At 43.2% G+C, this 17,755-nt stretch overlaps 1 protein-coding gene across 1 annotated transcript in view; it reads right to left on the bottom strand.

The window, feature by feature from the left end:
• Nucleotides 1-17,755, bottom strand: part of LOC139531575 (contactin-associated protein-like 2) — a 314,450-nt gene that overhangs the window by 80,272 nt on the left and 216,423 nt on the right. Inside the window, exons 14-15 of the mRNA XM_071328143.1 lie at nt 16,423-16,538; nt 16,025-16,109 (exon numbers count right to left, since the gene is read on the bottom strand). Coding sequence (XP_071184244.1) covers nt 16,025-16,109; nt 16,423-16,538 — 201 coding nt within the window. The remainder of the gene's footprint in view (nt 1-16,024; nt 16,110-16,422; nt 16,539-17,755) is intronic.

The following is a 17,755-nucleotide window of genomic DNA, read 5'->3' as shown; positions in this document are numbered from 1 at the left end:
GAGAGAGATAGGGGTGGGAGGGAAGGAGAAAGAGAGAGAGTGAGAGAGAGAGGGGAGGGGAGGGAAGGAGAAAGAGAGAGAGAGAGAGAGAGGTGAGGGGAGGGAAGGAGAAAGAGAGAGAGAGAGAGAGAGAGAGAGAGAGAGAGAGAGAGAGAGAGAGAGAGAGAGAGAGAGAGAGAGAGAGAGAGAGAGAGAGAGAGAGAGAGAGAGAGAGATTTATGTTTATTTATTTTAACTTGTGTGCTTTAACCATTTGTACATTGTTACAACACTGCATATATATAATATGACATTTGTAATGTCTTTATTGTTTTGAAACTTCTGTATGTGTAATGTTTACTGTTCATTTTTATTGTTTATTTGACTTTTGTATATTACCTACCTCACTTGCTTTGGCAATGTTAACACATGTTTCCCATGCCAATAAAGCCCCTTGAATTGAATTGAATTGAATAGAGAGAGAGGGAGGGATGAGAGAGAGAGACAGAGAGAGAGAGGGATGAGAGAGAGAGAGATGAGGAGAAGGGTGAAAAGGGTCAAGAGATAGGACAGAATATGTTGTACAACATGATGCAACCCAATCAATACGTCTTTTCAGCAGCACTACCAGAGTTCACTGACTCATACACAACTGTATCTCTGGATGTATGGAGAGAGGTTACCAAGGTTACAGTACAGTCTCCACCCCAACACTTACACACTCTCTCTATCCCTTTCCCTTTCTCTCCCTCCCCCTCTCTCTACCTCCATTCCACTTCTCTCTCTCTAGTCTAAGGCGGGGTCATCACCCTGTACGTGATGTACACCATGTACCAGCTGTTACATTGTGTATTGACTATATATTGTATAGAATGGAAGAATGCTCTTTAATGTTCTGAGGAGTTACTCAGAAAAATTCTATGATCCATATGTTCTATATGTAATTCTATGATCCATGTGTTCTATATGTAATTCTATGATCCGTGTGTTCTATATGTAATTCTATGATCCGTATGTTCTATATGTAATTCTATGATCCGTGTGTTCTATATGTAATTCTATGATCAATGTGTTCTATATGTAATTCTATGATCAATGTGTTCTATATGTAATTCTATGATCAATGTGTTCTATATGTAATTCTATGATCAATGTGTTCTATATGTAATTCTATGATCAATGTGTTCTATATGTAATTCTATGATCAATGTGTTCTATATGTAATTCTATGATCAATGTGTTCTATATGTAATTCTATGATCCATGTGTTCTATATGTAATTCTATGATCAATGTGTTCTATATGTAATTCTATGATCCGTGTGTTCTATATGTAATTCTATGATCAATGTGTTCTATATGTAATTCTATGATCCGTGTGCGGATCTATTGCGGTAAGAAGGTACTCACACACACTCTTGGCCATGCACCACACACACACACACACACACACACACACACACACACACACACACACACACACACACACACACACACACACACACACACACACACACACACACACACACACACACACACACACACACACACACACACACACACACACACACAATGTTCAGATTGACAGCATGACTTTAGCAACCCCATCAGCAACCAACCTCCCATCAGTATTTATTAACTATAGAACTGCAGTCTGGTCCAGTTTTGTCTTAACACTGCTAGGAAAACAACATGATTAAAATGTGGTTCTCAGATAATTATAAATCTAAATAAAGACGATCCAAAAACACCAAAGTATATTTAGTCTTATTCTCTATGCTGCACACAGAGATTCACCCCCACCCACTCCTCTCTTCTCTTTATTTTCCCTTACTCCTTCAGAAGCAGAGGAGACAGGGGCTTATTGAGATGAAGTATGGGGCCTTGGGGGAGACAGGGTGGGCATGATTGTCTGCCCTGCCAGCCTCCTCATCCCTGGAGCTCCACTGAGGCTAACCCAGCTAGCGACCGGCACTAACCGCTGGGAGGAAGAGAGGGAGAGCGATATTTCACCTCCTTTCAACCTCTCCCACCTCAGATGGAAATGGCTTTGCACCTCACACACAGATTTGCACACAGATTTGCACACACACACACACACACACACACACACACACACACACACACACACACACACACACACACACACACACACACACACACACACACACACACACACACACACACACACACACACACACACACACACACACACATTCACACACACACACACACACACACACAGGTCATGCTGTGAGTGTAAATTGAGTCTGTAGCCCCCACAGACAGCGCCAGCCTCCCATAATCTGGATGCTGATAATTTCACAACTGATGGATGAACGAGTCTCTGTAGGTGTGTATGTGTGTGTGATATGATAATTCCATAACTGATATGGATGAAGGAGTAAGGAGGTATTCAGTAAAGCATTGAGCCTCAGCACCCTGTAGAGAGATATAACAGCAGGAGCAGAGTATTGCCTCGACACACACACACGCACACTAACACAAAGACACACACACTAACACACACTCACACTAACACACACGCACACTAACACACACGCACACTAACACACACACACTAACACACACTAACACACACGCACACACACACACACTAACACACACGCACACACACACACACACACACACTAACACACACTCACACTAACACACACGCACACTAACACACACGCACACTAACACACACACACACACACACACACACACACACACACACACACACACACACACACACACACACACACACACACACACACACACACACACACACACACACACACACACACACTAACACAAACGCACACTAACACACACACAAACACACTAACACACACTCACACTAACACACACACACACACTAACACACACTCACACTAACACACACACAAACACACTAACACACACACACACACTAACACACACAAACACACTAACACACACGCACACTAACACACACACAAACACACTAACACACACACACACTAACACACACAAACACACTAACACACACGCACACTAACACACACGCACACTAACACACACGCACACTAACACACACACACACTAACACACAAACACACACACACACACACACACACACACACACACACACACACACACACACACACACACACACACACACACACACACACACACACACACACACACACACACACACACACACACACACACACTAACACACACTAACCCTAACACACACACACACACACTAACACACACACGCACACTAACACACACGCACACTAACACACACACTAACACACACACTAACACACACACACACGCACACTAACACACATGCACACTAACACACAAACATTAATTTACATATGAACACACACACACACACACACACACGCACGCACGCACGCACGCACACACACACACACACACACACACACACACACACACACACACACACACACACACACACACACATACACACAGACACACACACACACACACACACCGTCTTCTACCCTTGAATCTCCACAGAGGTTGTTTTAAACAAGTGAAAAAGCTTAGCTCTGTAGTCCACATCAAAACCTATTGTAGAGGAATGGTAGGAACTGTATTGGTGGAAGCAACGATATAAAACATCACCACACACCCAGCCAGAACCCATTGTAAATGACACAGTAGCATTTCACAATCATATTCTTGTGTGTGAGAGACTGCATGCTATTTTCCACTCCACAAGGCACAAAACCACTCTGTTCACACAGTGGTACAGTTACTGTATATACTCAAATGACAATACAGACATAAAAATATGGGAACAATCTCTTTATAACGTAGCTTTCTTTCTGGCATCTGTGAAAAGACAACTATAAAAACGATCAAACCAAAACTAGTACACCAATGTAATAGGTCAGAAAACAAAAGGCCAGTGAGATGATCAACATGTTATGGCCAGATCTCTTCCTCCTCTCTCTAGCCACAGCCTCTGCTCTCTAGATCCCTGGATTCTGACAGAGAATGTATTCATCAATTCTGTCTCTTACCTTCCCCTGTCTATATTATCATTATCTCTTACCTTCCCCTGTCTATATTATCATGTCTCTTACCTTCCCCTGTCTATATTATCCCACCTCTTACCTTCCCCTCTCTATATTATTCTGTCTCTTACCTTCCCCTGTCTATATTATTGTGTTTCTTACCTTCCCCTGTCTATATTATTGTGTCTCTTACCTTCCCCTGTCTATATTATTCTATCTCTTACCTTTCCCTGTTTATATTATCATGTCTCTTACCTTCCCCTGTTTATATTATCATGTCTCTTACCTTCCCCTGTCTATATTATCATGTCTCTTACCTTCCCCTGTCTATATTATCATGTCTCTTACCTTCCCCTGTCTATATTATCATGTCTCTTACCTTTCCCTGTCTATATTATCATGTCTCTTACCTTCCCCTGTTTATATTATCATGTCTCTTACCTTCCCCTGTCTATATTATCATGTCTCTTACCTTCCCCTGTCTATATTATCATGTCTCTTACCTTCCCCTGTCTATATTATTCTATCTCTTACCTTCCCCTGTCTATATTATTCTATCTCTTACCTTTCCCTGTCTATATTATCATGTCTCTTACCTTCCCCTGTCTATATTATCATGTCTCTTACTTTCCCCTGTCTATATTATTCTATCTCTTACCTTCCCCTGTCTATATTATCATGTCTCTTACCTTCCCCTGTCTATATTATCATGTCTCTTACCTTCCCCTGTCTATATTATCATGTCTCTTACCTTCCCCTGTCTATATTATTCTATCTCTTACCTTCCCCTGTCTATATTATCATGTCTCTTACCTTCCCCTGTCTATATTATCATGTCTCTTACCTTCCCCTGTCTATATTATCATGTCTCTTACCTTCCCCTGTCTATATTATTCTATCTCTTACCTTCCCCTGTCTATATTATCATGTCTCTTACCTTCCCCTGTCTATATTATTCTATCTCTTACCTTTCCCTGTCTATATTATCATGTCTCTTACCTTCCCCTGTCTATATTATTCTATCTCTTACCTTCCCCTGTCTACATTATTCTATCTCTTACCTTCTCCTGTCTATATTATCATGTCTCTTACCTTCCCCTGTCTATATTATCATGTCTCTTACCTTCCCCTGTCTATATTATCATGTCTCTTACCTTCCCCTGTCTATATTATTCTATCTCTTACCTTCCCCCGTCTATATTATCATGTCTCTTACCTTCTCCTGTCTATATTATCATGTCTCTTACCTTCCCCTGTCTATATTATCATGTCTCTTACCTTCCCCTGTCTATATTATTCCTCCTCTTACCTTCCCCGTCTATATTATCATGTCTCTTACCTTCCCCTGCCTATATTATTCTGTCTCTTACCTTCCCCGTCTATATTATTGTGTCTCTTACCTTCCCCTGTCTATATTATCATGTCTCTTACTTTCCCCTGTCTATATTATTCTATCTCTTACCTTCCCCGTCTATATTATCATGTCTCTTACCTTCCCCTGTCTATATTATTCTGTCTCTTACCTTCCCCGTCTATATTATTGTGTCTCTTACCTTCCCCTGTCTATATTATTCTATCTCTTACCTTCCCCTGTCTATATTATCATGTCTCTTACCTTCCCCGGTCTATATTATCATGTCTCTTACCTTCCCCTGTCTATATTATCATGTCTCTTACCTTCCCCGGTCTATATTATCATGTCTCTTACCTTCCCCTGTCTATATTATTCTATCTCTTACCTTCCCCTGTCTATATTATCATATCTCTTACCTTCCCCTGTCTATATTATTCTGTCTCTTACCTTCCCCGGTCTATATTATCATGTCTCTTACCTTCCCCGGTCTATATTATCATATCTCTTACCTTCCCCTGTCTATATTATTCTGACTCTTACCTTCCCCTATCTATATTATCATGTCTCTTACCTTCCCCTGTCTATATTATCATGTCTCTTACCTTCCCCGGTCTATATTATCATGTCTCTTACCTTCCCCTGTCTATATTATCATGTCTCTTACCTTCCCCGGTCTATATTATCATGTCTCTTACCTTCCCCTGTCTATATTATTCTATCTCTTACCGTCCCCTGTCTATATTATCATATCTCTTACCTTCCCCTGTCTATATTATTCTATCTCTTACCTTCCCCGTCTATATTATCATGTCTCTTACCTTCCCCTGTCTATATTATTCCTCCTCTTACCTTCCCCTGTCTATATTATTCTGTCTCTTACCTTCCCCTGTCTATATTATTTTGTCTCTTACCTTCCCCTGTCTATATTATCATGTCTCTTACCTTCCCCTGTCTATATTATCATGTCTCTTACCTTCCCCTGTCTATATTATTCCTCCTCTTACCTTCCCCGTCTATATTATCATGTCTCTTACCTTCCCCGTCTATATTATCATGTCTCTTACCTTCCCCTGTCTATATTATTCCTCCTCTTACCTTCCCCTGTCTATATTATTCTGTCTCTTACCTTCCCCTGTCTATATTATTTTGTCTCTTACCTTCCCCTGTCTATATTATCATGTCTCTTACCTTCCCCTGTCTATATTATCATGTCTCTTACCTTCCCCTGTCTATATTATTCCTCCTCTTACCTTCCCCGTCTATATTATCATGTCTCTTACCTTCCCCGGTCTATATTATCATATCTCTTACCTTCCCCTGTCTATATTATTCTGACTCTTACCTTCCCCTATCTATATTATCATGTCTCTTACCTTCCCCTGTCTATATTATCATGTCTCTTACCTTCCCCGGTCTATATTATCATGTCTCTTACCTTCCCCTGTCTATATTATCATGTCTCTTACCTTCCCCGGTCTATATTATCATGTCTCTTACCTTCCCCTGTCTATATTATTCTATCTCTTACCTTCCCCTGTCTATATTATCATATCTCTTACCTTCCCCTGTCTATATTATTCTATCTCTTACCTTCCCCGTCTATATTATCATGTCTCTTACCTTCCCCTGTCTATATTATCATGTCTCTTACCTTCCCCTGTCTATATTATCATGTCTCTTACCTTCCCCTGTCTATATTATTCCTCCTCTTACCTTCCCCGTCTATATTATTCTGTCTCTTACCTTCCCCTGTCTATATTATTCTGTCTCTTACCTTCTCCTCTCTATATTATCATGTCTCTTACCTTCCCCTGTCTATATTATTCTGTCTCTTACCTTCCCTGTCTATATTATCATGTCTCTTACCTTCCCCTATGTATATTATCATGTCTCTTACCTTCTCCTGTCTATATTATCATGTCTCTTACCTTCCCCTGTCTATATTCTTCTATCTCATACCTTCCCCTATGTATATTATCATGTCTCTTACCTTCCCCTGTCTATATTATTCTGTCTCTTACCTTCCCTGTCTATATTATCATGTCTCTTACCTTCCCCTATGTATATTATCATGTCTCTTACCTTCTCCTGTCTATATTATCATGTCTCTTACCTTCCCCTGTCTATATTATCATGTCTCTTACCTTCCCCTGTCTATATTATCATTATCTCTTACCTTCCCCTGTCTATATTATCATGTCTCTTACCTTCCCATGTCTATATTATTCTATCTCTTACCTTCCCCTGTCTATATTATCATGTCTCTTACCTTCCCCTGTCTATATTATTCTATCTCTTACCTTCCCCTGTCTATATTATCATGTCTCTTACCTTCCCCTGTCTTTATTATCATTATCTCTTACATTCCCCTGTCTATATTATCATGTCTCTTACCTGCCCCTGTCTATATTATCATGTCTCTTACCTTCCCCTGTCTACATTATTCAGCTTCTCACTGCTCTTCTTGGCAGCATTACTATTCACACAAACGTACCTCTCTGGAATGACATACTTTAGAACCCAGCAGAAACCCTAACACAAAATCCCATCTCATATTTTCAATTTTCAATCCAAACTCAACTGAATGGTACAGCAACCTTGATCATTGGTTAAACTGAGAGAGAGAGAGAGAGAGAGAGGAGATAGAAAGCAGAGAGAGAGCAGGGACAGAGGGAGAGAGGGAGAGAGAGAGAGAGAGAGAGAGAGAGAGAGAGAGAGAGAGAGAGAGAGAGAGCACAGAGCACAGAGAGCAGAGAGAGAGAGGGAGCAGAGAGAGAGAGAGAGAGAGAGAGAGTTAGAGAGAGAGAGAGAGAGAGAGAGAGAGAGAGAGAGAGAGAGAGAGAGAGAGAGAGAGAGAGAGAGAGAGAGAGAGAGAGAGAGAGAGAGAGAGAGAGAGAGAGAGAGAGAGAGAGAGAGAGAGAGAGAGAGAGAGAGAGAGAGAGAGAGAGAGAGAGAGAGAGCACAGAGCACAGAGAGCAGAGAGAGAGAGGGAGCAGAGAGAGAGAGAGTTAGAGAGAGTTAGAGAGAGAGAGAGAGAGAGAGAGAGAGAGAGAGAGAGAGAGAGAGAGAGAGAGAGAGAGAGAGAGTTAGAGAGAGAGAGAGAGAGAGAGAGAGAGAGAGAGAGAGAGAGAGAGAGAGAGAGAGAGAGAGAGAGAGAGAGAGAGAGAGAGAGAGAGAGAGAGAGAGAGAGAGAGAGAGAGAGAGAGAGAGAGAGAGAGAGAGAGAGAGAGAGAGAGAGAGAGAGAGAGAGAGAGAGAGAGAGAGAGAGAGAGAGAGAGAGAGAGAGAGAGAGAGAGAGAGAGAGAGAGAGAGAGAGAGAGAGAGAGAGAGAGAGAGAGAGAGAGAGAGAGAGAGAGAGAGAGAGAGAGAGAGAGAGAGAGAGAGAGAGAGAGAGAGAGAGAGAGAGAGAGAGAGAGAGAGAGCAGAGAGACAGAGACAGAGAGATAGAGAGAGAGAGAGAGAGAGAGAGAGAGAGAGAGAGAGAGAGAGAGAGAGAGAGAGAGAGAGAGAGAGTTAGAGAGAGAGAGAGAGAGAGAGAGAGAGAGAGAGAGAGAGAGAGAGAGAGAGAGAGAGAGAGAGAGAGAGAGAGAGAGAGAGAGCGAGACAGAGAGACAGAGAGAGAGAGAGTCATGCTCAACATGAGCTCCTGATATATTAGATTTTTTAGGTTTTTAGAATGAGACAAACACTCTAATCGAAGAAGAATTCCAGACAAGAAGTGATGAACAACAACTCTATACATTCAGAATAGAAAAAAAAGTAACTTTGCGCCTCAAGTTAAGAAGTCTTGAGTCTAGCTAGCTAGCTACACAACAAAGACCCAGCCAGCAGACTAACAAGCTAGCCATAAGAAACGAGCTAGAACAAACCTAACAAGGTCAGTTAATACAACTACATCAAACGACCAAACTGAGTGAGTAAACCAAAAAGGAGCACGGACTAACTGTAAACATATCTTCAGTCTTTTGTGTGAGGATTTTTCACTATATTTGCTGTTTTTTGAAAGTAGCGCGAACAGCAGAAGAACAAATCGGTTGCCATGGCAACGGGGCAGCAGAACAGCGCAGCAGTAGCGGTAGTAGCAGAGCGCACAGACACCATGTCCCCACTCCCCCTCAGCGCAGAATCCATTCTCTACCCAAAAAAGGCCAAAAATGACACAATGAGGAAAGCTTTCAAACAGAAACTACTAGAGGAGAGGCCAGAAACCCTTTTTGCAGACCTCTACAAAAACGGTGACGTGAGTAATCTCATCTTCCTCACTGACCAGCCAAATGCATGGCGCTCAGCAGTCTGCTCTCACTACCCATGCATAAAGAAAGAGGGAATCTGTAATGGGTGGAAGCTGAAAATCAAAGAGACAGACGACCCTGACAGCACCATGATAACAATCAACCTCTACAAGACTGGGACTGTCATGGTGCAAGGTAACATCAGGCTGTTTGAAACAGACTTTCAGACCATTAAGGAGAGAGCGGAGAGAGAGAAGGACACCACCAGTGACATGCCCTCCCACAAGACAAACTCCCCCAGCACCACCCTCACCCTTACCCTCCCCACCCAACAAGGCACATCCAGCACCTCTCTTCCCACCATAGTGGAGGACACGCCCCAAGAGGAGAGCGACCCCCTCAGTGCAGAGCAGGCTCAGGCCCTCCTCACCACCATGGCTGCCATGAGGGATGAGTTCACCAAACTGGAGGGGGAGGTGGTCCTGCTCAGGGAGAGCGTGAGCAAACAGCAACCAGACAACCACACCTTAGAGGAGCTCCTAACCAAGGTGAGGACAGAGCAGGACAGCAGCTTTGCAACACAGCTGAAAGAGGTTCAGCAGGAGAGAGACGGACTCAAGAGAGAGCTGGCTGATCTAACAAAGGAGGTGAGAGAGCTCCAAAAAGACAGGCAGAGCAGCAATAAGGAGCTGACCGCACTAAGAGAGGAGCTGCAGGAGAGAAAGAGAGCAGAGGACAGGCTGCAGGAGCAGATAGATCACCACCCTATGACCTGCCCTCACACAGCAGAGGAGCCCAGCTCAACCGGCCAGACTTCCCCAGCCCTGGCTGCTGCACCCCTCCTCCCCAACCCACAGAACAGCCTCCCACTGACAGTGGCACCCACACAGACCAGCCACACCCCAGCTCCAACACCCACCAGCCCCCCCTCTGCCCCCCCCAGTCCAGAAGAAACACTGGCTGACATCGTCCTGTTAATGGACTCAAATGGGAAGTATGTTCAGGAGAAGAAACTTTTCCCTAGACACAAAACGAGAAAGGTGTGGTGCCCAACAACGCAAAGTGCCATGGAGCTGCTTGATAAGAACCATCTCGGGTCGCCAAGCCACATAATCATACATACCGGAAGCAACGACCTGCGTGCTCAGCAGGAGAGGGTGGCGACTTCACTACGGGGAGTGATTGAGAAGGCCTCCGCAATCTTCCCCAACTCAAGAATCATAGTGTCAACCCTTCTACAGAGGAGGGACTTCCACCCTGCCACAATTCAAAGAATAAACGCCAGCCTATCCCGGGACTGTGCCCTGCGACCAAATGTACACCTGGCCCACCATCCCACCCTCGATCTGGACTGTCTCTATGACCATGTTCACCTGTACAGGGAGACAGTCCCCATCCTTGCCAAGACTCTCAAGGACGTCGCTTTAAACCGCAGCCCGAACTCTCCACCCAGGAACAGCGGAGCAATCTCCACCCCGCCGAGATCACCGAGACAACATCCCGGACCAGCACCCTGGACCCCCCAGCCACGACCACAGCACCACCAACCTCAATGCCCACCACAGCCAGCGCAGCACAGACCACCCCAGCCCAGCTTCAGAGCCACCCAGATGAGGCCTACCACCCCCCTCCTCCCCACCGCAGACCCACACCTGGAGGAGCCACAGCCCAGCAGGCAGAGCTACGCACAGGCTGTGAGAGGAGCAACTGGCCCAGCCCCCACCAACCAAATGAGTGACATTAAACAAATGCTGAGTCTACTATGCTCACATGTGATGGGCCGAGGGTCATGGTAAGATGAGCACAAGAACTCCACCATTCTCACACTACATCCACCCAAGTGGCATGACACAAATTCTATCTAAATGATAAACAAATCACATTTGCAAAATAAGAGTTTACTTTAATTGAAAAATCCTATTTTAATGGTTCTTCTTGGATTGTGAGTGTTTGTCTCATTTTGAAAGGTAAAGAAAAGAGAAAAAAAAAAGTTATGAAGTCTTTTTACGTTGCATGTTGGAATATACAAGGATTGAAGTCCTCTGCTTTTGGGCTAAAGAGCAGAAACCCAGACTTCCTGAAAGAAATTGATGATGTTGATATTTTAGTACTACAGGAAACATGGTGCAGAGGTGATGTTTCCACTGGCTGTCCACTAGGTTATAGGGAGATAATCATACCATCCACTAAATTAAAAGGAATCAAACAGGGCAGAGACTCAGGGGGAATGCTAATATGGTATAAATCTGAACTAATTAATTCAATCGAATTGATCAAAACAGGAGAATTCTTTATCTGGTTAAAAATCAACAAGGAGGCTATCTTGACAGATAAAAACGTCTTCCTCTGTGCCACATACATTCCCCCCTCAGAGTCACCCTACTTCAACGAAGAGAGCTTCTCCATTCTAGAGGGAGAGATTAGTCACTTTCAGGACCAAGGCAACGTACTGGTCTGTGGAGACCTGAATGCTAGAATAGCAGAAGAACAAGACACTATTAACAGTCATGGGGATAAACACCTACCAGGAAGCAATAACCTTTCCCTCCCCACATACCCCCACAGAAACAACTATGACAAAGTGAAAAACAAAAATGGATTACAGCTCCTGAGGCTCTGTCGAACACTGGGTCTGTACATAGTCAATGGCAGGCTGAGAGGAGACTCTTTTGGTAGGTACACCTACAGCTCATCCCTTGGCAGCAGCACTGTAGACTACTTCCTCACCGACCTAAACCCAGAGTCTCTCAGAGCCTTCACAGTCAGCCCACAAACACCTCTCTCAGACCACAGTAAAATCACAGTGTATCTGAGAAGAGCAGAACCCAACCATGAAGCATCATGGCCCAATAAATTACATGGTACTAAACAAGCCTATAGATGGAGTGCAAACAGTACAGACATCTACCAAAAAGCAATTAGTAGCCAAAAAATACAATCTCTCCTGGACAACTTTTTAGCCTTAACATTCTCCTTCAGCAATGAAGGTGTAAATTTGGCCGTTAGGAACATAAACTTTATATTTGACAAATTAGCCTCCTTGGCTAATCTAAAGAAACATAAGAGCAAACCAAAAATAACAGATAATGAAAAATGGTTTGATAATGATTGCAAAAATCTAAGAAAGTCATTGAGAAATATATCTAATCAAAAACACAGAGAACCAGACAACAAAAATATACGCCTTCAATATGGGGAAACACTGAAGCAATACAAACGCACCCTAAGAACAAAAAAGGAACAGCACATTAGAAATCAGCTGGATGGAATTGAGGAATCCATAGAATCAAACCACTTCTGGGAGAATTGGAATAAATTAAACAAACCTCATCATGAGGAGTTGGCTATCCAAAATGGGGATATGTGGAGAAATCACTTTGCAAACCTCTACAGCAATATAACAAAGAGCCCAGAACAAAAATATATACAAGAAAAATTACAAATCCTTGAATTAGCAGTCAAAGACTATCAGAATCCTGTGGATACCCCAATTACAGAAGAAGAATTATTGGAAAAAATATGCAATCTCCAACCCAAAAAGGCCTGTGGTGCTGATGGGATTTTAAATGAAATGATCAAATATACAGACCACAAATTCAAATTGGCTATACTCAAACTCTTCAACATTATCCTCACTGCAGGTATTTTCCCCGATATTTGGAACCAGGGACTGATCACACCAATCTATAAAAATGGAGACAAATTTGACCCAAATAATTACAGAGGAATATGCGTTAACAGCAACTTGGGGAAAATTCTCTGCAGTATTATAAATAGCAGACTACATCATTTCCTTGACGAACACAACGTCCTGAGCAGAAGCCAGATTGGATTTCTAAAAAATTATCGTACAACAGACCACATTTACACCCTCCACACTCTAATTGATAAACAAGTTAACCAAAACAAAGGCAAAATCTACTCGTGTTTTGTAGATTTCAAGAAAGCATTTGATTCAATTTGGCACGAAGGTCTTTTTTATAAACTAATAGAAAGTGGTATTGGAGGGAAAACATATGATTTTATTAAATCAATGTACACTAAAAACAAATGTGCGGTTAAAATTGGCAACAAGCAAACAGACTTCTTCTCTCAGGGGCGGGGAGTGAAACAGGGCTGCCCAATAAGTCCAACATTATTTAACATCTACATGAATGAATTGGCAAAAACATTAGAAGAATCGACAGCACCTGGTATCACCCTACACAACACTGAAATCAAGTGTCTGCTGTACGCAGATGACCTGGTGCTGCTGTCTCCCACTAAAGAGGGGTTACAGCAACACCTAGATCATCTTCACAGGTTCTGTCAGACTTGGGCTCTGACCGTTAACCTAAAAAAAACAAATATAATGATATTCCAAAAAAGGTCCGGAAATAAGGATGACAAATATAAATTCTATTTGGACACAGTTCTATTAGAACACACCAAAAACTACACATATCTAGGACTAAATATCAGCAACACAGGTAGCTTTCACATGGCTGTGAATGAGCTGAGAGACAAAGCAAGAAGAGCATTCTATGCCATTAAAAGGAACATCAAAATTGAAATTCCAATTAGAATCTGGCTCAAAATTTTTCAATCAGTTATAGAACCAATTGCTCTATATGGCAGTGAAGTATGGGGTCCGCTCTCTAATAATGAATTTACTAAATGGGACAAACATCCAATTGAAGTATTGCATGCAGAGTTTTGCAAGACTGTATTGCAAGTACAAAGAAAAACTCCAAATAACGCATGTAGGGCAGAATTGGGCCAATATCCCCTCCTCATTCGAATAGAAAAAAGAGCCATCAAATTTTACAACCATCTAAAAACAAGTGACCCTAAAACATTCCATCACACAGCTCTACAATGTCAAGAGATGAAACCAGAGAAGAGTCCCCTCAGCCAGCTGGTTCTGAGGCTCAGTTCACCAACCCAAACCAACCCCATAGAGCCTCGGGACAGCCCTCAGAAAATCTGGCCCAACCAAATCATCACAAAACAAAAAGAAAAATATATAACCTATTGGAAAGACACCACAAAAAATCAAAGTAAACTTCAATGCTATTTGGCTCTAAACAGACAGTACATGGTGGCAGACTATCTGACCACTGTGACTGATAGAAAACTGAGGAAAACATTGACTAGGTACAGACTCAGTGAGCACAGTCTGGCTATAGAGACCGGTCGTCACAGACAAACCTGGCTGCCCAGGGAGGACAGGCTGTGCTCACTCTGCTCCAGGGGAGAGGTAGAGACAGAAGTGCATTTCCTACTACACTGTGACAAATACTCAGACCTAAGAGCATATTTCTTTCCCAAAATTATAATTCAATACAAAGAATTTGAAACTATAAAAGATGAAGAAAAATTCAAATATTTGTTGGGTGAAAAGCCAAAATGTGCAGTTTTGGCAGCCAAATATGTGTCCTCCTGCCACAGCCTGAGGGACAGCCAGTGAAAAATGCAAAGTAATGTTGATAATATTTCCCATTTAGCTTAGTTTTGTTTTGTCTTTCGTACCAGGTCATGTGTCTTCTCAGTCATGTTGACACTGGTCTACTACTGTTGCTTTAATGTATTGTTGTTCTGATTAATATTGTTGTTGTAGCTGTTATTAATGGTAATCCCATGTCCACTACTACTATTATTATTACTGTTAGTCCCACCATTTATTTATATATAAATATATATATATTTTGTGTATATATATACATATATATTTTATTTAAATTTTTCGATATGTATACTTTGACAATGTAAGTAATAATAACTTGCCATGTCAATAAAGTCAATTGAATTGAATTGAATTGAGAGAGAGAGAGAGAGAGAGAGAGAGAGAGAGAGAGAGAGAGAGAGAGAGAGAGAGAGAGAGAGAGAGAGAGAGAGAGAGAGAGAGAGAGAGAGAGAGAGAGAGAGAGAGAGAGAGAGAGAGAGAGAGTGAGTGAGTGAGTGAGTGAGTGAGTGAGTGAGTGAGTGAGTGAGTGAGTGAGTGAGTGAGTGAGTGAGTGAGTGAGTGAGTGAGTGAGTGAGTGAGTGAGTGAGTGAGTGAGTGAGTGAGTGAGTGAGTCTCGCTAATGTCATTGATGTCCTCAGCATCGGCTGGACTCTACCTTAAATAACAAAGTCAGAGACAGACAGGGCCTTGAGCATATTTAATTACATAAGTGAATATTTAATTACATAAGTGAATATTTAATTACATGAGTGAATATTTTAATCTTGGAATTCCTCTTCGGAAAAGAGGAAAACTGAAGCAACCTTGAAGAAAAGTTTTGTTCGTCAAACATTAAAGCACAGAAAGATGGATAGTATAATTAGACGTTAATTAGCGTGTTGTCTACAGGGGTGACGATCCAACGGGGAAGAGAGGTGGAGACCGATAGCTGTGTCCAAGTAGCAGAAGAAAAAAAGAACACACTCTCTTACCGGGTGTGTTGAGCAGTCGGGACATGCGGCAGGCGTACGACACTTGTTGTTGACAGTGTTCAGCACTGGTGGTAATAGCTGTGACCTGTAACACACGCACGCACGCACACACACACACACACACACACACACACACACACACACACACACACACACACACACACACACACACACACACACACACACACACACACACACACACACACACACACACACACACACACACACACACACACACACACACACACACACACACACACAAATAAAATAGAAACGGGAGTAGGGTAGGATGAAAGACTTGCACAGCCATTGAAATCTGTGCGGTTGCGTGTGTGTGTATGTGTGTGTGCGCGCGTGCGTGTGCGTGTGTGTGTGTGTGCGTGTGTGTGTGTGTGTACCTGTTCCATAGAGGCACTGTAGTTGAGTTGCAGCACAGTGCGTCTCTCTCTGCTAGACCCGGTCACTGAGGTCTGGGCTGGTAGATTATTTACCACTGTAGTCCACACCTTGTCTTCTGAGAGAGAGAAAGAGAGAGCAGGAACCCAGATTTAATCAAATAGGAAATACAGACATTATCATCCTACAAGAAACATGGTATAAAGGAGACGGACCCACTGGTTGCCTTCTAGGTTACAGAGAGCTGGTAGTCCCATCCACCACACTACCAGTGAAGCTGGGAAGGGACTCAGGGGATATGCTAATATAGAGCAGACCTAACCCACTCTATTAAATTTGTCTAAACAGGAACATTTTACATCTGGCCAGATATTAAAAAGAAAATGATCTCAACAGAGAAAATTTACATTTACATTTACATTTAAGTCATTTAGCAGACACTCTTATCCAGAGCGACTTACAAATTGGTGCATTCACCTTATGACATCCAGTGGAACGGCCACTTTACAATAGTGCATCTAAATCTTTTAAGGGGGGGGGGAGTGAGAAGGATTACTTTATCCTATCCTAGGTATTCCTTAAAGAGGTGGGGTTTCAGGTGTCTCCGGAAGGTGGTGATTGACTCCGCTGTCCTGGCGTCGTGAGGGAGTTTGTTCCACCATTGGGGGGCCAGAGCAGCGAACAGTTTTGACTGGGCTGAGCGGGAACTGTACTTCCTCAGTGGTAGGGAGGCGAGCAGGCCAGAGGTGGATGAACGCAGTGCCCTTGTTTGGGTGTAGGGCCTGATCAGAGCCTGGAGGTACTGAGGTGCCGTTCCCCTCACAGCTCCGTAGGCAAGCACCATGGTCTTGTAGCGGATGCGAGCTTCAACTGGAAGCCAGTGGAGAGAGCGGAGGAGCGGGGTGACGTGAGAGAACTTGGGAAGGTTGAACACCAGACGGGCTGCGGCGTTCTGGATGAGTTGTAGGGGTTTAATGGCACAGGCAGGGAGCCCAGCCAACAGCGAGTTGCAGTAATCCAGACGGGAGATGACAAGTGCCTGGATTAGGACCTGCGCCGCTTCCTGTGTGAGGCAGGGTCGTACTCTGCGGATGTTGTAGAGCATGAACCTACAGGAACGGGCCACCGCCTTGATGTTGGTTGAGAACGACAGGGTGTTGTCCAGGATCACGCCAAGGTTCTTAGCGCTCTGGGAGGAGGACACAATGGAGTTGTCAACCGTGATGGCGAGATCATGGAACGGGCAGTCCTTCCCCGGGAGGAAGAGCAGCTCCGTCTTGCCGAGGTTCAGCTTGAGGTGGTGATCCGTCATCCACACTGATATGTCTGCCAGAC

Source organism: Salvelinus alpinus, chromosome 10, assembly GCF_045679555.1.
Source record: "Salvelinus alpinus chromosome 10, SLU_Salpinus.1, whole genome shotgun sequence".
Classification (NCBI taxonomy): Eukaryota; Metazoa; Chordata; class Actinopteri; order Salmoniformes; family Salmonidae; genus Salvelinus; species Salvelinus alpinus.
Note: the sequence above shows the minus strand (reverse complement) of the source record. Positions and strands in the feature narration are given on the sequence as shown.